We start from the raw sequence: 20,942 nt of genomic DNA, 5'->3' as shown, positions 1-20,942 counted from the left end.
TGTTGAATCCTTTCTGAGTGAGCTTTGGTTCAATGAAAATAGTGCACACAGTGAGCTACTTATGAGAATACTCCCTGCTTCTGAAACATTGTGGTGAACATGAAGGTACAGGTGCTACTAGACTTGTGCATTCTGCTAGCTGCAAACAAGATCAGACATCTGAGTTTACTCTCATCTACCTCAAATGTTGCAACTCAAATGACTACTATTTTCTCTCATACTTCCGTATACCATCAAGCATCTCCTTAAGGGATCTTTTATTATAGTATCTGATTGTTTTATTATAGTATCTGATCCATTTTATAACTAAATCTGAAAACAATGGATTACTCTTGGAGATTAGAGTTTAAGTCACTATAATACTTGCCCCCAGCATCCCAGACTGATCTTTACTGAGTTTCACTTGATGCAGCATGTAAACTTCACAACCAGATTGTCTGAGCACTCTCAAAGCTTAATTGATCCAATTTGCATGTCTCATCCTGGCAGAATTGTGCATCATTTCTATCCTCTTGGACTAAGTGATCACAATCTAATCACTTTGTATACAAAGCAGATGGAAAGTTTCCAGCTCCTTTGCTATCCTCATGCATGCATCCATATTAAAGCAAGTCTAATTTGACTAACAATCTGAATTTTCTGTATTTTTATAGGATTACTGTCTCATTGATAGACCTTCTGTCACCAATCATAATGTTCAGAACTTTATACTCAAGGCATTCCCACTTTTGCTTTGCAGCTTCTGTGTGGTCCATTAAAATGATCGTTTAATTTAAGGAGGTCCCCTTAGGGAAGTTTTATGCAGCTTGGGGTAAAGCTCTGTGCACTGAAAGAAAGGTACAATTTCTATTAATTGAGGATCCTGTAGTTTTAAGGGAAAACATATAATTAATTATATCCCTATTCGTTAGACTCTGAGCCTTGTACACTAAAAGATAGTGCCAAACTTTTTTATCTGTTAAAAGGAAAATGCTGTTTTCAGTAAATATTTTTCAAATAGTAACTGCTCATGCACATAAAAAAAATCTCTTATTTATGTTATTTTGCTGTACATTTTCTCTTCAAAATTGTGCAAGTTGTCATGTAAACACAATGACATTTTAGTAAATAGTTATGTTGCTCACAAATAGATGAAAGTTACCTTGTGAAAATAACACAAATAAGAGCTCCTGCAAAGAAAAGTCACAAGCAGATTAGTCAAATTAATGAAGGATCTACACACTTCAAATCACTAACATCAAACTTTCTGAAGTGAACTGGAAGTTCTACTTCCTAATCTCACTAGTGGTTCACTGATAGAATTTGTAGTCTCCACCTGTCTAGTTTGTGTATGCCTTCAAACGTCTCTGTGTTTCTTCAGCCACACCCTTTCCACATGTTCCTACCTCTTGAATCCTTTGTCCAATAGTACCCCTGCTCTTCCAGCAGTTTGTTGCTGGCTTATTTTTTTCCTACATACATCCTTTTCATCATCTCTTCCACTTTTCTTCTCTCCATTAACCTCTATTCGTATTTGCTCAATAAAGTTTATAAGAAGGCAAAGAGATTGGTCAGGAATTTTTAGAATTTGTTTTCAGTAAAGAATAGATGAGAAACTCTAAAGCATGTTAGATTGAAGTCATCAATCATTGGTGGTCAGTGCTCATGACAGTTCAAGATAAGGAATACCCTTCGGTTTGCTCTGCAGCTACTTTTAAAATTTGAGAAGACTGGAAAGTAAAACCAGTGCCTATATAAGAGAGCAAAGGAACCAAAATGCACTATTAAATTCTGTAATAATTTTTGTTAAAGGTAAAGCATGCCAGTTCACTTATAAAACCATGATTTTGCATCCATATATACACAAAAATAGTGGTACAAGTGGAAGGATAGTAGGTGTTCAGTAGAAAATATGGTGAATTCAATATAAAACAATGTAAAAAACAAAATTAATTAACCAACTATTCCAAATTAATATTAAAAAAAAATGCATTAGGAGAGTAAACAGAGCTTCCATTAATATGCAGCATGATAAAAAGTAGTAGTATAAAACTGGCAATGCCTTTCTTTGTCTTGCACTTCAGACACAGTGGACAGGTCATATGCAAGCTGATCAAATTGCAGTCTTGGTTGAGTCTTTCCCCTAGCTACACAAGCAAGTCAAACCCCTGCTATCTTCAGATTCTGTTCTCATTTTAAAAATGTAGGGTCCCATAGCTTACAATGGGGTTTTGCAGGTGTAAGTCAGTGGAATATAACAAACAAGTCTCAGTTTGCTGTCTCTCAGCCATGTTAGCTCAGCAGGACTAATGGCAATAATAAGTGGGAAAAAATTATCACTGGAATAGGCAGGTGTTACTCACACATAGGAGTCATCTACTGAGTAACACAGTATAATTTTATGCAGTCATTTTTAAATGCAAATTTTCAGCTAGTCTGTAAACAATCAGACACATATTAAACCATCATATTGTTTGTATGAGTTTCCAAGCCAATGTGAAGACTCAGGGCCCTGAGCAGCTGTTCCCATGTGACAACCTACTGCTTCTTCTGACACTCCACCCTGAAGGTATTTAAATACTGAGAGAAAAAACTTAACAGTATTAAATGCTTTTGTTAAGCCCAAAGTTACAGGAAACATCAGGGAGGGTCTACTGATTACTGAGACGTACAATTTCTGGAATATATACAGAATTACTCTTACCTTGCCTTGAAACACATAATTTATAAAGTGATGTTACCCTCTGCCAAACATTATTAAATAGTGCCTTGATGCTTAAGAAAATCTACCTTATTTTATTGCACTAGTTCTGTTGAAAACCAAAGATGCACTTTGTCTGTGGGCATACACCAAATGTACTGTTCATCCTCAGTTATATCTATATTTTCACCAGATATAAATTACTATGGAAGAAAAAACCTCTGGTTTCACTCCATGACTCTCTACAATGGCACACATATAGCTTCAGTTGAAGTTCTCTTAGCAGTAAAGGTTATTTACAAGTACAGGAGTGTTTGATTCCAGGAAAATTTGTGATATAGCAGATAATTTTGTTCATTCTAATAAATTCAACTCTCCTAACCTTGGAGATGAATCTGCCACATGTCTCCCCTTTATCCTGCTAATTATTTTACAAAGTAATTTTCAAAAAAATTTAATCTGAGACAAAAAATTGTTAGCACTTCCTGTTAAAGCCTCAAACTGTGTTCCAAAATGATATTTGCATTTTAAGCATAATAAAAAGCATGCATCAAATGATCAGAACTGGAAGATGGGCCACTGTCTAAAACACAGATGATAACATAATTTCAGAAGCAAAGGTAGGTATCTTCCCTTTTTTATGTGGTATACAGATACATACCCTTCTATCTTTAAATCAGAAGGATCTGTCATCAGGGTGGACATCTTAATCTTTCCACCTTCCTCACAGTCTCATTTTCTGCTTGGCAGGTATTTTGGAAGCCTGACAAAGCACCTGGGCCCTCAGTCTGTATCATCCCACATAAAAAGCAGTCATTGACTTCACTTTGTGCTACTTAGAAGTAAAATTGCCAAAAAAAATAAAAATCCAGAAAGATGATGCTAGTCATCAGACTAGCAGAATGGACCATCGTTGCCTACCCATCTCTGCTTACTAAAATAAAAGATGAATGGAAATTTTTGAATGTGCTACTGTGACTTAAATAGTGTGGAACAGCATCAATTTTGACAGGACATTGAAATTAGTCTGCACGAAAAAAATTCTCATGCAGCCAGCAAACAGATGGAAGGAAATATAGTTAAATGAAATGATCAATGTCAAAATACCAGTCTAGAAGGAAAGGTGTCTACCAAAGTTCTGAAAACCATGGATGTCATTATTTAATCCCTTTACCTTCCAAGAAAAAATTAGCTTTGTAAGGTGTGGGCTGCCTTCTTTAGTGGTAGACCAGAGAACTCATCATTTTGATTTTTGGCTCTTAATTTGGAAAAAGTCTGGACATGGTCCAGTTACTTCCCTGACAGCTGCACATATTTGCATCCTTCCATCCGTCTGCTGTGAGCTCAGACTTGCTTGGACTCCTCCAGATCTTCATGTTGTTTTTTACTTATCCATGCTTTGTCTTGACCCAGTAATTCTTGGAACATCTACGTATAGAATGCTATTCTGTTCCGTCCTGTGCTGGTTGGCACTCTGCTGCTCATGTTTTAGGCTTTTTTGAACAAATTCCAAATTCTCTAGCCCTCTGCAGTAATGTTTTATAAGAAATATTTACATCTTTCTCATTTTCTATTCATTGTTTCCTTACTCTCATTAAAGAAGCATAAAAGCTTGTTCTACTAGTTTTTGTCTTGATGATGTTTTCTTTTGATGTTTTGTGTCACAGATTACCTTGCTGCACATGGAATTTTCCTCTTTTGATTAAAAATGAACTTTACTTACCTTTTTCTCTCTTTCAAATCCATCTGCTAGTTAACAGACTTACTCCCCTGTATATTTCTCAAACCCAGATGTTACTGGATCTCTGGCTACTTGTCCTCCTTTTCTGTCAATAACCTCCTTTTCCCACGTAACCAAGTCAGGCCCTCTTCCTAGAACCCATGGGGTGGTTTGACATGACCTAAGGAAATGTGTGATCCATATAGATGCACATAGCTTCTTTAGTAAAGAGCACAGGGAATCAAGACCTACACATAAGGTTATCCTCCCCTCAATCCCTGGCCTCACTCAAAAGACTACCTATCATCCATGTGGATGACGACAAGGTGATTTGGACTAGTCAGCATGGGCTCACTAATGAGAAGTCACACTGGATTGATCTAATTGCCTTCTTTAATGAAACAACTTCCTGGAGGGATGAGGGCAGTAGACATTGTCCACTTTGACTTCAGCAAGGCTTTCAGCACTGTCTCTCTCAACATCTCCATAGGCAAACTCAGGAGGTGTGGGTTGAATGAGTGCACAGTGAGGTGGAATGAGAACTGGCTGAACCAGAGGGTTACAGTCAGTGGCACAGGGTGTAGCTGGAGGCCTGTCACTAGTGGTGTCTCCCAAGGTTCAAAACTATGGCCAGTATTTAACTTATTCATCAATGACTTGGATGAAGGTGCAGATGTCTCCTGAGTAAGTTCCCTGATGACACAAAGCTGGGAGGAGTGGCCAATATCCCAGAAGACTGGGCAGCCCTTCTGAGGGACCCCTCGACAGGTTGGAGAGATGAGAAGAGAGGAACTGTCTGAAATTCAGCAAAGGCAAGTGTAGGGTCCTGCCCCGGGTAAGAATGATCCATGGACCAGGACAGACCTACTGGAAAGCAGCTCTTCAGAGAAGGATCTGGGGGTCCTGGGAGACAACAAAATGTCCATGCCATGGGTCAGTGTGTTCTTGTGGCCAAGAAAGCCAGAGCTATCCTGGCCTGCATTAGGAAGAGCACTGCCAGCAGGTCAAGGAAGGTGATCCTGCCCCTCTGCTTAGCCCAGCTGAGGCCACATCTAGAGCGCTGTGTCAAGTTCTGGACTCCTCAGTACAAGAGGGAGCTCCTGGAGTTCCTTGGAGCTCCTGGAACAGGTCAAAGAGAAGGCAACAAAGATGATTAGGGGACTGGAGCACCTCTCTTACCAAGATAGGCTGAGAGAGCTGGGCCTGTTCATCCTCGAGAAGAGATGACTGAAAGGGAACCTCACCAATGTCTATAAGATTCTGAAGAGAGGTATCAAGAAGATGGAGCCAGACTCTTCACAGTAGTTCCAAGCAATAGAACAAGAGGCAACAGGCAGAGACAAGATGCACAGAAGGGTCCACCTCAACACAAGGAAGAATGCTTTTATTGTGCAGGTGACCACATACTGGAATGGGCTACCCACAGAAGTTTTGAATATCCCTCCTTGAAAAAATTCAAGAGCTATCTGGACACAATTCTATGTCATGTGCTCTGCGATGACCTTGTTTGAGCAGGGAGGTTGGACAAGACAACCGACTGTGTTCCCTCCTAACCCATTCTGTGATTAGATTGTTAAACCTTAATCTAAATTTATTTTCTCATTGACTGCTTTGGTATGGTGCTTTCAGTTTTACATCAGGTTCCAGAGTGATAACAACAAAGCAAAATGCTTCATCATGTTCCTTCCCATTTCACACTTACTCTTTTGGCATACTTTTTCTTCTCTTTAACTTTTTCCATCTCTATTTTCCCAAACTAAAACCAACATAGACTAGATTTTTTTTTACATTTTCTTTGAATCTTAAGATAAATCTGAATTAAATAAATGTGTCAGTACTAGCAGGAATTATTCCTCAATGTGAGGTCCCTCCATCGTTTCCTAGACATATATATCCATTTGTGTATATGCTTCATCACTGCTATCATTCTAATTCCTGCATGTTTGCTCCATAAAACCTTGTTTCACATGGCTTCACTTGGTTTGTCAGTCAAACAAATTGAAATGTTTCAACTATTATTTCCTTCGCTTTGGGACTGATACTCACTCAGAAGTATGCTTGATTCAGCATAAAGATAAAAAGAACAGAAAAGCAATAGGGCTTTAAGATTCTCAGCATGGTAGTGGACATGAACTTCCAAAGAAAGAAACAAACATGAATAGTGCAATTTGAATCTTACAATGAGAAAGGAAGTAACAGTTTCACTTGGCTTATTTCCTGTTTAGATGAAGCTACAATAGCATGCTTTTGTTCACAGCTTTTCACTGTCAAGAAGATATTCAGAAAAAGGAGGGGATGAATAAAAGAGCAGTGTGGATGAACACAAGACTATAGTGTTGACTCAAAAGGAAAACCTTTTAAAAATATTGCTTGGCTAAGCAATAGCTAAGTGGTAAAGGGTGAAAGATGGGTGCAAGGATTACAGTCTACATATGCATGAAAATTATGAACATTTAGGAGCAAGTGGAATTATTTAAATAGTTTTTAATATGTAAACTATGTAGAATTACAGCCTTGCCAGGTAAAAAATAAACATAAAAATATGCCAAGCACTTTTCCAAATGCCTGCTATGCCCATATAATGTGTATAGATTGTGTAAGAAAGACAAGTTAAGTATTTTGCTAATTTATGGCATTACGTTTATACTATGATTATGGAAACTTAAGAAATGACCATCTGCTTTTCCCAGCTGTGTCTGAAAACTTTTCATTGTTACAGGATAACAAGCTAAACTTCCCCTAATACAGCACCTGCCTACCTTCTAAGGAAAACGAATTGTCTGATTGCCTAGTCAGCAGGGTTACAGTTTGGTACCTCAGTATGAAGTGTTTAAGCAGCTTATCATCCTTACACATGTACCATCCAACTACCAGATTTCCCATATTTTGGAAGCATTTCAAAGGAAAAATAACTTTTTGGGTTCAATTCTTCTTACACATACTCCATAGCAACAGAATTTTATGTCTCAGTAATCCTAAAGGTAATTTCTCATGATTTACAGAAACAGGAAAACTAAATGAAATAGTATTATTCTGGCACTGTCTTGTGGAATTCATGCAGCAAAATCTGTTAATATCACCTAGAAAATGGCATTAAATTTCTTTCTTTCTAGTCAGAGAGGGCCTAAGAATTTTCTATGATGTAGGTAGGATATTATGTCAGACTGTCCTTAGTTATTCTTAGCATGCACCTTTTCACCCACATGAAATGCCACAATGCATCCCTTTGGTGCTTTAGGAATATTAGAGTACTATATGAAAGGAAGGCACTGTTTCTTCACTGTAAAAATATGGAATATGTTCATATATGTTGCAAATCAATCCTTAGTATTCCTCTTTCACTAACCTACAGAATAAAGCATCAGTTAAAAATTCAATTTTGAAATGACCAGATATTTGTATTGCAAAATTAATATTCTCAAATGGTCTCCTAGGGTCAATAAAACTGATCTGAACATTCTGGACTAAATCTTCTGTTACACTATGAACAGCATAACTTAATAATCAAAACATATTAAGAAACTCTTCTTGAATGTTAAGAATTATCTTCTTCTCCCAGGGGAGAACTCTGAAAAAGATAGCTTGAGACCAAGTCAGTAAGGCATATTTTGTGTTCTCTGGTACATGAGTAGTGGCACCTGAACTTCTATATGCAAAATAGCTATATCTGTCCTGGTATTCCTATTTATCTGGAAGAAAAGATAAAGCTTATTCTTTGCTATGTTTATGACCTGTAGTGTGCTACTACCACACTATGTGCCTTAAACATACATAAATAACAGTATTACTTTTGCAACAGCACAGGGCTGTAGCATTTTTACATTGATAGAACTATTGATGACAGTATTTTTTTTTCAAGAACATATGCAAGAAATAAATATATTCTTCAATGTTATGAACCTATTCACTGATTTTGTTGATCAGTGTCTGTTGCCAATGAGCCTCTTCATTGGCAAAGTTGACACTTGCCTGAGAAGGTTAAGAGGATTCCCATTTATACATTGAGCTCAAGTGATGTATAATTAGGTGTTCACAGCATTTATTTATATCAAATAAACACCCCCCTATCTAATTTTAACTGGCTAATCCTCCTTTTTATAACCTTAATGTTATGAAAGATTAAGCATTATGACATCCTCCAACTTCTGCTCTTGGTATATACCATGACCATGGTTTGGACAGTTTGAACAGAATTAGAGTTCTAGAGCACACACTCCACTGCCTTTTACAAGAGCTACTGATCTCTAATTTACATGACAGTAAGAGTCTCTTCCAGTGCAAGAGTGACAGAGAAGATGCTGGTAACATAAGGTAGCTAATAGTTATTCTAAAAGTACTGAGCAACCTAGTGTATTAATATCCTTCTTCTCTCAGCAGTTCCACCATTAGCACTTTGCTCAGCTATCTCTTCCAAGGAAATGCATAATGATGAGAGAAAAAGATTATACTGAAGAGATTTTCCAGTACTTATCACCAGAGTATTCATGTAAAAGCCAGCTTATTGCACGCAAAGGAACTATTCCCTGATTTTTTTTCAGGAAGCATTGTCCTAGGTCCTCCCTTTAAGTGGTTAAAGTTAGAACTGAAACGTTCACATATGTACCCAGGTGCTATTTTATTAAGTGATTATTGAAAAAAAAAAAAAAAGGGGGGGAGGGGATGTGGGAAAAGGAAATTAAGAAATGTACTATAATATTTAAAAACAAACGTGAAGCAAAGAAATTCAGCAGTATAATTATGACAAGGCAGCAACAGTCCTGGCAGCACTTTTAGATGGTGACACATGGAAAATACTTAATACATGAAATGAATGCCCAATGAGTCTGCAGATAGACATTCATGGCTAACAGAAGATGTATAAGAAAAAAAATGCAGCATAAAAAAGGTAGTATGACAGCAGGCTACAAGATGTAAAACTATAAAGCATATGCACTCTGATATTTTGAAAGCAATTGGAAAACATCCCTTATCTTTTACTGGTCTGTAAGGAGATGTAGCCTTGTACTAACATGGATATTAAATAGGTCAGCACTTAGAAGTTTCAGTCTACTTGTCATCTATAAATACTGGGAAGTAAAGACAGGAAAGAACTATTATATGTTCATAATGTTTTAAAATGTTGTATGAGTCTCATTTTCAGAAAAAGAAATATTCTATCTTCATAGAAAACAACACTAGTGACCCACTATTCTCAAACTATTTTCAGATGTGGATTACTGCTGTAGTTCTCTGAATTCTGTCCTTGCTTCTTAGTCAGCTATTAGCCCTTGCCTTATAAGACCACTGCCTCAGAGCAGGGGTTGTGTTTGCATTTTAGCTAGCAAAATAATTCACAAATGGACTTCCTTAGTCTTAGAACAATGCAAATTCTCAAAGTTCCTGACAGCCATAGTTTTACAGTGCTGTATTTCCAATGCCATTAAGACAGAACTGTGAGACCTGAGGACGGACATAAAACTGGATGCTGGATGACAGCCAATAACGAGAACTAAGGGACCAAGTACAATCTCAGAAGATGAAAAGAAGGAATGTCAGAACATCACTAAAAATGTCAGCTGAACCAGCATCAGCTTGACTGACATCAGAGCTTTAAATCTCATGCTGTCCTGAAAATAAGGAATTTTCTGATAACCAGCCAAGCATACAGGAGTCTCTCATCTACACATAATTGCAAAATTAGCTTTTACTCTTGCTTTTCTATTTTGTCAGAGACTCATAAAATTTAGTTTTCAATAATGCCCAAAAGACACTTTTGCTACAGGGGGCTGCAGGTAGAGCCTCTCAGTCTGCTGAAATACAGAACTAGTATTACAGGATTACATAAATAGCATGGCTGTGCCATTGAACGAAAGATTGCCATGAGGGCTGCCTAATTTACTGATGTTGTCATCACCTTCACTAACCTTCCTCTTCTGTAATGGCACATGTTAAGGATCAATGTTCTATATTATAGAAAGAGATCAAAAAGCTACATGTCCTGGTTCAGTATCCAACCATAAGTCTCTCAACTCTATTATCACTTCTAATAATGAAATTACATACAAATTGTCTTTTAGTGCTAGGGCTTGTGAAATTGTCATCATTTTAAGTCCCTGGCATAAAACCTTCTACAGTATCCATTCAGCTATGAGAGAAGAGGACTTCTGGTAAAGAGGGAAAGAGGAAATTACATTGTAGCTGTGCAGGCTGATGAAATGGACCAGGAAAAGGCAAGAGATTTTAGGTTATCCTTTTGGCTAATTCTTCCTGTGTGCCTTAATCTCACCATTCTCCCCAGAGACACTTTAGCCCTTCCTGCTAAGGAGGGAACATTTGGATTGCCAGTCAGCTCAGGCTAATCCACATAAATTATAGCATGGAATAACACAAAGCCCAAGTGACTATTCAGTGAAGAAAAGTGTGTGATACTGGGAATGGACAGAACAAATTGAAACGGTAAAGTCATACCTGTGCAGTACAACTGAAGCATCACTTCCCCAAGACCTATTCAGTACATAAAGCAAGTAAGCAGGACTTAACTGTTTTCTCTGTTCATTCATTCCATTTGCAGCACTTGTGGTAGGGAAATACTTGACAGGAATGGCATGTCCCATTTTACTTAAAAGGTCAACTCTTATCAATTTTTATAGCAGAGAAAAGCAAAGAGTTCCTGAGATGGATAAATATCAGAAATTCAGCAGATTTTCTTTTTCCCCTTTCATAAATGGCCTTCTGGGAGTATATAAAACAACAGGACTTCAAAGATTATGATAAAAGTAAAGATAACACAAACAGAAAAGGAGGAAAAAATATAACAAAGGGGAAGTTTCTTTGTGAGTTATGCTGTGTGTTTTCCACACAGAGGCCACAAAGATGAAAAATAGTTGGTCTGAATTTGGTTTGTTTGAATATTTTTTCCCAAAACTACATGGGGTAGAAAATGAGCAAAAATCTGCAGAACTGTGGGTACTCTCAGCCAAGAGCTCACTTGCAGAGCAGACATGAACATTTACCTTGCACAGGATACTTGGAGGGGAAAAAAACACAGGCTGAAGCTGAGCAGAGTCCTAGTCCCTGTGGGTGCCTCTGGAAGAAGCAGGAGGGTCAAATCCCTCCAGGGAATTGTGCCTGACTAACCTCCTTCTTCACTATGTGCAAGTGAGGCAGCCCAGTCCTTTTTTTTTATTTAGCTTTTGTAATATCACGCTATGTCCTCTACAGTTCCCAAAATGCCAGTTCAGTCTCAGTTTGACTGAGTGTCCAGCACTTCCACAGTACTCACTGCTTTAAAAGTATTTTAGAAAAGATACTTATTATCTAACTCAGTCAAAATTCATCAGCCACAGCTGAAATTGTCAGGCTATGATTCTATGAAAAGAGCTGTGCTGCTGACTGCATCGGTATGGCCTGAGACAAGGTCACACCACAGATAAATATAGTATGTGAGTAATTCTGTCACCTTATTGATATATTCACAAACACCTTTGAAAACACAAAACATTAACTCAAAACCCCAGTATCCTCCCCTATCCAGCCTCCTTCCCTCAAAAATGAGGAGACTGGAAAAAAACTACCCACTCTCAATGCTAATAATAACATAAACTTGTTATATGGCTGCTTTAAAAACCCTTTCCCCAGCCTGCCTGTTAGTTCTCTTAAAACTTGTAAAATCTGAAAATTCTCTTAAATGACCTAATTTTATAGGAAAAGCTTAAGTTCAATTCATTTTTTTTTCATATGGTCCCTCCTTCTGTACTACTCCAGGAAATAATAATGCAAATATTAGGTTTTATGCACTTTTTTCCATGTTTGAAAATTGAATCCAACAGGTTTATTGACCTTACAACAGGTCAGAAGAGGCAGGTAAAATTGTGTTGGAAGGCAATGACTGTGGGATCTAGAAAACTCTATGCTCTTAGCTCACTCATTTAACCTTTTTTTCTTTATTGTACAGTCTAGAAAATGCAAGTTAGGACTTAAGTTTTACTTTCTTCTACAGTATAAATAAAAACCAACACTCAGGGCATCTTACTAGTTCAATGTGTTATTTTTGAGAATTACCAGTGAGCCTCTCAAAGTTACATACTAATTTCTTGGGTTTGTGCTCAGTTAAAAGTCTCTGTCTTTTATTTTCAGTCCTTCATATGTTAGAGAAATCTCAAGGGAAAAGAAGAGTTCAACTCAGCAAAAAGCTTGAAACTGCCCTGTAACTATACCTAAATTTAGAGCCATTGGAAAAGGAGAGCTGGTTTGGATCCAAAAGAAAACAGTGAAGCCATCTATCAATCAGCATCTCATATGGAGTTCAAAGACTTCTTTCACTTCTTCAAGTTTATTTGAGGCTTCTTTTGTTTGTTTGTTTGTCTTTTTTTTTTTTTTTAGCTTTTTAGTAATAAAAGTGAAATTATAATTGTCAGAGATTTTGTGTCATTATAATCCCTTTCATGAGACTGACACTCTTTCAGCAGAAGATATTAAAAGAAATAATAATTAAAAAACCCCAGCCCACCACACCAAAAAACACCCAAACCCTGAATGCCTGATAGTCATGTAACAAAACCAAAAAAGTATCAACAAAATGTTCAAATTCCACTTTTACTGCACCCCCTTTTGCCACTGTGTACCCATGGAAACTTCAATTACAAGATTGTATACAGCTTTTCAAGTATTCAACACAATAGCATATACTTTTTTCCTAATTTTAGGTGTTTATGTTTCAAATAATTTAAAACTGCTCTATATTATTTTTTTTTTCTTTTGGCCCAAATAGATTCCATTAACGTCATTTATGAGGAAAATATGGAGTAAGGCATTTCACAAAAACATATTACCGAGCAATAGTAAACATTTTCCAGAAAACAGAAGCCAGCTATGCTTCTAGCTGAATAAGCATTACAGTTTAACTGCCTCACCTCCTACATGGCATGTCTGGAAGAGAACAGCGCCTATCCAAACATTTTAATGCGTTAAACGGTTAAATGCTTCAGCCCTTCAAGTGAACATAACATATGCTGTGCTGACCAAAAAGACTCGTATATGGTTCAGTCCACAATCTGATTACATGTTAAGCACCTCCCAAGAGGTGCTTAGAATTACATCCAAGATGATTAAAATTCATATCATAGAGAGGAAAGACCTAAATTTTAAAAGAAGAGAATAAAAAAGGCACCAAACTTCTGTCACCTCTGACTCCTATTAGAGTAAAATTAATGGAACTCCTCCAGAGGTTTCTCCAGAGTCACATGAGAGACAGGCCCTGCTGCCTTAATAAAAAAAAATACATATGCATTTAGAAAAACAAAAAAGGATCTCCAGAAGAAAGGCTGCAGGTATATACATATATATATACACACATCAGGTATAGATGTGAAGCCTTGTCAAACAAATACGAAAGCACTGAAAAATTAAGGGAAGGACTTGTTTTACTGAGGTGAATAGAAATCCTACTACATTATTTACGATGAATAGTGTTTTAGTCTGCATGACCATGTTATTAAAGTGTCAGCATGCAGACACCCAGGAGGACAGAGCTAGTGCTGAACATGGAATTAACATTGGTATTTCACAACTCTTGAATGATTTGCCATGTAACCCTAACATCCCCCAAATGCTGCCTTCCAGCTAGAACTGTCTAGGGCTCTGTAGAATTGAATAGTGGAAGGGAGACAGTATTCCCCTATTACAGATCCATTTCCTTGAGTGTTTCTGAAGCCTTTTTATCTCACAGCCGTTAAAAGCTGGAAGAAGGTCCCTCCTTCTTGGATATGCAGTTAGATTGGCACCCTGCAAAGCCTCCTGAATGTAAGACAGTGCAGGACTGGCCTCCCCAGAAGCAGAGCACTCTGCAAAGTCTGGTTTCTGCTTCCACTCCATTTGATGAGAAAAGTGTGTTATGCCAGCTTTTTGCTTGCTGCAGCTTCCTCACCAAGAAGGGGGGGAAAAAAAAAAAGGAAAAAAACTTTATCCTTCATATCCAAATCTCAGTCTTCCCTGTCCTTACCTGCCTGCAAAGGATTTGAAACAAGAGCAACCATGTTTTCAAGAGGAGAAGAGGGGTAGGAAGGTGATTGCTGCTCACTTCAGAGTGGTGCTACACATAATATGTTAAGACAGAGAAAGAAATTCACTTCTTCACCTTTTTGCTCCCCTGCGTGGGAATGCAGCTTCGGTCATGATTGCACCTCAGCAGCCACACAGTCAAAAGCCTCTACAGTGAGAAGGTTAGGAACTGGGCACATCTTATCTTACAAGATGCTCAGCAAGGACTGTGTTTCTAGGAAGATGGGCTTCCTTATGTAAGTGAAAATTTTTATCTGCTTTTCCTACAAAATGGATTGCTGGTACAAATTCCTGAGCCAACAATTCATACTGATGATACAAACGCAGGCTGGGCACAGAATGTTTCCAAAAAAAAAAAAAAAAAAAAGTTGCATTTTGGAAGATATCTGCTTGTGAATGCTAGGACTCTTGCAAAGGACGGGAAAGAGCAGACTGTGAAACTAAAAATAACCACGTGCATGCAAATATCATGTACTATAGCACTACCGCAGCATTTTTGGCCATAATATAGCAATCGACTGAATATGAGAATTACTACAGATCAAAACTAGTCTTCACTTGAGTATTTCAAGATGCTTCTTTTCCAGGAGAAAAATTCAAATTTGCAAGCCACACTTCTTTCTTTATCAGGGGAAAAGAATGCCAAATAGGCCATTTCCTGAGCCACAAGAGAAACTCCAACCTGGGGACAAATTTGCCTAAAAGACAAACCTGCAGAGACAACCAGCAGCTGTGTGGCATCAAAATGGATACTTCTACATAATGTAAAACTTTACCAAAACTTTCAAGACCAATGTAACACAAGATGACATTTCTGATTCTAGCACACCTTTCTTAAGGCTCCAATTATGCAAAGTACCAGTCCCAATTCAGAAAAGCACCTAAACACAACCATAGCTGCAATCATGAAAGCAGTTCCCTATTTAACTTGATTATTCAGTTGGCATGATTAAATTCTAAGTGCTTAACTGTATTAACACAAACATCAAGGTTTTGTCTCAGTAGGATGAATTAGGTAAACTGAAATTCATTGCACTGGTATATTTGAAGCAGTGGATTTCAGATTACTTCATCTCTTTTTCTGTAAGCATGCTCTTGTGCCAAAAGCTGTCACTCCCCTGTTTTCTATGCATTTGCTGTATTTTAATGAGAAACTCTATTTATTGATTCTGATATTACGGAGAAAATGGGTTTTCCTTTCAGTAAGATGATTACACATAAATGTTACAGAGAAACACAAGAGGGGGTTTTGTTTTGTGGGCTTTTTTTTTCCCCTGCATAATTGCTGAAGGCAGCGTACTACCCACTAGCACAAGGCAGCAAATGAGCTAAGTCCCGGATTCACAGCTGTGCTCAGTGTGCTCCATGTGCAGCGACGGGCGCTCAGAAGGAACCATTTGGGATGCCCTGATGTAAAAGGACTGGCTCTGTGCTGGACCTGTGCCCATCACAGGCGAGGTAAAGCCACAAGGCTGTGCTGTGCACAGAGGACAGTGAGGCCCCCAAGGTGCCAATCTGCCAGCCAGGCAATGTCAAAGAAAAGCAGTAATGCAGACATGCCCTCCTTCTCACTCATCACACCCACAGACGCCTGATTCTTTCTCCCTTGCTTTCAGTAGTGCTGAGTTTTAGGGAGCAAACAACATCATACAGAACTTCTTTTTTTCTGGGACTAGCTGCTAACGCTTACAGAAGAATACTCATCGTTATGTTCAAAAAAGAATACTCACCATTATGTCAATCTGTTTTAAAATCTAGTATGAGTAATAAATATTTTCTTTCTATCAGTGGTGGCAAAACACTTTCATTACTATACTCTGTTAAACCAACAGTGTTAACATGTAGAGCTCTTAAAGAAAATTGCAACAGGAACCTTGCATTCTTACAAGAACGCAATGTGTTGTTGTTTGGGGCTAACAGAACTACAATTTTTATGTTGCATCATATAAACACATCAAAAAGCAAGCATCTGCACCCTCCAAAGTTTATTTAAATCCCCTACCTTTCCTACATAGAGTGGGTCTGTACCCATGTATTCTTCCAGCACAAAAAATTGATTCCACACCCAACTGCGTTTGGTTCTCGTCCTCCCTGATTGAAAATAGGGCTTTGACCTGGACCTTGTGAGCTCTGCTTGATTCATCCCAGAAAGACACAGGAAAAGAGCTAGTATCTGAAGAAAATGGCAAAACTCCACTTTGCCCAACTTCATCTTTTTTTTTTTTTTTTTTTTTTCCTCGGTGAGAGAAAAAACCTTGACCAAAGCAGGCACAATTCCAGTTGTCTCAGTAGCTCTAGCCTCCGGGAGAGTGTCAGCTGGGAGTCCAGAGATAATAATTTGCAGAGTGGTCGATTGGAAGATGTCACCACTGCTGAACAGCCTTCACCAAAGAAATGGTATAATGGGTACCTATCCGGGAAAAAGACAAGAACTGTTGTCAGAATTTTAATTGTTTTTAGAGAATGCAAATTCTTTGCATGCATCATGCATCAAAACTGTTCATTTATTACTTTTCTTCTCATCAACACCAATGAGTTTACATAAATCTCTCAAAGTTTATAGCAAACTTCTTGGATGACATTACTACTGCAGATACAACAGTATTTATAGCCATAAAGTTTTCTCCTAAATGTTCTCTTAATACACATTTTTTTTTCCAGTATAAATGCTAAAATTCCTTCTTTTTAAAATAATCAGAGTAAGTGTGGTTATTAACAGTCATTTGGTTTGATATTTTCTCTTCTGTCTACTCTGGTCTGCTTCACTTGCCATTCCTATGATATAATTACAAACCAGCTATAGGCAGTGAGTTATATTAATGGCAGGGACATATCCTAGTTTAACTCTCTCCCATATAACTCAAAAGTAAAATGAACAAGCATAAGATGAATCAGAACAATTTGATTGATTCTTAGTCACAGTACACCAGATGCTATGATTTGTTCTGATCTGAACCTGACCTGGTAAAAAGCCCTGAGTCTCCCCACTCAATTTCACTACATTCCTAAAGCAAATGTCAGGCACAGTAACAAACATGTTAGACTACTTTATATATTTATACAGAAATACGCCCAGAAAGATCAGAAGATAATGTCATTTTGTATTTTCAATGAAACCTTGATTTAATAACAAATGATTTTTCAGGACTAACACATGTAAATTGGTTTTTATTTAAAAATTTAATTATTTAATAACTCATAGGACTTACTAATAAAAAAAAAATAATTTTTTTTTAGAAACACAAACTTCAATACTTAAACAAGACATTTTTCTGCCTTTTATGACTGTGAGACTTTTCTGCTCATGTGAAAATGTATACCTAGTATAACGTTTTTAAAAGTATAAATTCTGTCAGTCAGAACCAAACATAGCTTTGCCTTTTGGTACAATCACCAGGTAAGCAAAGCTGTCTCTTAAACAGACATTTTCTTTGTCCAAGTGAGCAATAAGGGAGACAAGAAGCATTTACGAGGTGCCAAACATGAAGTGGAAATAAGGGTGAAATTAAAATAGATAACGACATTAATTTGGAGTGAACTGCTGCTACTTAGGAAGCCACGGAAGAAAGAAGATTTCATCCTTTATACTTTTAATTAATCTAAAAAGGCTAGACATTAAATCACATACACATTAAACACTCTGGAGTGATTATCATAGTCCTATCCTTTACTACTAAAACTGAGTGAAATGTGATATCCACTATCTGTTTTCAGTATGTCAGGCTCTTTCAGCTGCAGAACGCCTATGCATCATGCTGCCAAAGGTACCTAGAGGGCAGAAACATGAAACAAATAAAAAGCTCTTCTGATTACAGACTGTATTTAAAGCCTTTTTATAGTAATCCCTTCTGTGGTACTGCCCTGCACCAGAAAGGCTTTGCTTAGAGGCTGGTGGGATAAACCACAAACCCACTGAGCATGTTTGCTAAGCAGCAGCAATTTGAGAGCTTCCATGTAGGAAAATCCAGGCAAAATGAAGAGAATAAGCAAGCCTTACCTAAAGACCCTAATTTTGAAAACATGATGCTACATTTATAAAAGGCATCATTCCAACATGGACCAAAATTCTTCTCACAGCAGGATTAACAAGCAGGTGTCATCCTCGTTAGAAGAGCCTAGTTTGAAATGATTAATCCCAACTACTCATAGCTCAGTTTTGATCTGGCCCTTTGGGTAAATCATGACCATATGACAGTAATTACTGAGAGGGATGCCAATGAGTGTTAAGGAAGTAGCTGTGCTTTCCCTGTGATATGTTTACTTCCTACTGCTCTGTTCAACTACGGTAAGTGTTGTTTGTAGTAGAGGCTGTTTATGCATCCTTGATTTCCCCTCTCTGTGTCTGAGTTACATCATGTTAAAGACATCTGATATTGATAAACTGTCAGTTTATTTCAAAGAGGCAGCAGATTGTTATTTAACAGAGATAAAAATACAAAATGGATTTTCTTAAGAAATGTCAGTAAAACATTTACAATATGTTAGAGTCTTTTCACTAAGCAGTTTGAAATGTCTTGTTCTTGCTCTGAACAGACATTTCAAACCTAGAATTGCTCTAACCTTTATCTCGAACAGTGTTCTCTTATATCCTTTATTTTACACCTGCAGGAAAGTATGAAAGCCACCATATGGAGTGCCATGGTCCCCAGCCACACGCCACAGCACAGAACTGAAAAACGCACCCAAAATACCAACTGAAAAACAGTCCATATGCTAGACAGCACAATCTGATGAAAAGCAGAATACTCACACCTCCTGGAAAGAAAACATTATTGTGGTTTACTCATTCTCAAATACTTTCACCACACAGACTCCAAAATTCCAATTATTTTTATTCAGCTGTGTGGCAGCACTTTCTGCTCTGAAACACTCTTCCTTCCCTTTTTCCTTTTCTTCAGGATAAGTCTTCCTACTCCTCTTAGAGCCCTTTTTTTGGGGGGTTTTATTTATAGCTCTTCCAGCACCCTGTCTTTTATATGCGATGCCTCCAAAAGCAGAAGTCTCTTGTATTTAAAAATCATTTCTGTTTTGGGAATAGTTCTTTATTAAATTGCATTACATTACCTTTCTTACTAAGATAGATAGATAGATAGATAGATAGATAGATAGATGTATACATAGGTAGATAGATACATAGAAACATAGATACATAGACACACATTTTATACAGATTTTTTTAATCAATATTGTCCAAGCATAACTAGCACTTCAACATCACCTGTTCTATAATGTCCTTAAGTATCAAGCCCATAAGACTACATAAGCAATGTCACATCATTCATAAAACTGAAAACTAAGAGGTAGTGTAGGACTTTTTTTCCTCATTAAGGTATAGCTTGAGTGTTCAGGGTTGCACTTGCAGCAGTGGATAAAATTAACACTGACAGCAACAGAGGGTATTCAGTGCACTGATTCCAGTGTCTTCACTGTCATCTGTGTTTACTGACTTGAGTGTAATGGCAAAACTGACCTGCAACCACCCTGTAATTTTTTGTTTAAAGATGCTCTTTTATGAAACTCTGTCTCTTTCTGAAAAACTAAGATTCAGAGTATATAAAACCAAGAAATATTTACACTTTTAATCGATATCATTAACTTCACTAGAATAAAAGTGTACTTTTACATCTTGTTTCTGATCTTCCAAATGCTACTGCCCTCCCCAAACAGGGGTAAACCAAATCATATCTCCTCATTCACACTTTGCCAACCTAAAAAGTAACTTAGGCCTTAAGAAATAAAATTGTAATAACACTGTTAGTGTATTTAAAGCATTAAGCTATAGCTTTCACATCTAAGCTTGTTTTCCTTATCTGCTTTACATGTTGTCCTGGCCATCACAAATATGAAAAATGCAAAGTAAAAGAACTGGTGTGTAATTTGGAGAGTATGTTATGTGATCTGGGGAGTGCAGGTAGCATGTCTTAACTGAAGAGTAACACCCTGTCCAGGTGAATAGCTGTAAGAATAAAAAAACCCCACAAAACCCAAAATAACTAAGCATAAAAAATATTCACAAGATATCCAAACTCTCATGTTCATGTTCTTAAATAGTTGGCTGATATATAAAATCTCAGACTGAAGAATACACATTTGAAAAAAATAATAACCCCTTCATTCAATATACATCATAAACCTTACATTTCCCCCCATCTGCTGTACAAAAATTAAACTATATTTAAGCCACAGTGTTCTGGTGCACACTGCTAATCTGAAAAATGTTACTACTCTACTTTGCCAAAACAATCTGCTAGTGTCAAAAAGACACTATTATGCGCTCTCTCTAAGGGGCAATCTTGATTTGTTGAAAACATTCAGATCATGAATAAGATCCTCAACTTAAAGGAATAGTCTCCCTCACTGCAAGCAATTAAGGGTAATTTACACCCACTGAAAATCTCTCTGAATATTTTCCTTCACTCCATAATTTCTAAAACAACTCATCAAGTCTAGCATTCATTGTTTGTGTGTCACAGTGAGCATCAGTAGATAAGGACAAGTCTCAGA

The 20,942-nt window shown here is 37.4% G+C and overlaps 1 protein-coding gene across 2 annotated transcripts in view; it reads right to left on the bottom strand.

The window, feature by feature from the left end:
• Positions 1–20,942, bottom strand: part of CDH7 (cadherin 7) — a 91,507-nt gene that overhangs the window by 57,660 nt on the left and 12,905 nt on the right. For both annotated transcript variants that reach the window (XM_086893608.1, XM_086893618.1), the window contains one exon: positions 16,441–16,848. In XM_086893608.1, the coding sequence (XP_086749734.1) occupies positions 16,441–16,650 (210 nt within the window). In that variant the 5' untranslated portion in view covers positions 16,651–16,848. The remainder of the gene's footprint in view (positions 1–16,440; positions 16,849–20,942) is intronic.

The sequence above is a fragment of the Cyanistes caeruleus genome, chromosome 1 (assembly GCF_971803275.1).
Source record: "Cyanistes caeruleus chromosome 1, bCyaCae1.hap1.1, whole genome shotgun sequence".
NCBI classification, from domain to species: domain Eukaryota; kingdom Metazoa; phylum Chordata; class Aves; order Passeriformes; family Paridae; genus Cyanistes; species Cyanistes caeruleus.
Note: the sequence above shows the minus strand (reverse complement) of the source record. Positions and strands in the feature narration are given on the sequence as shown.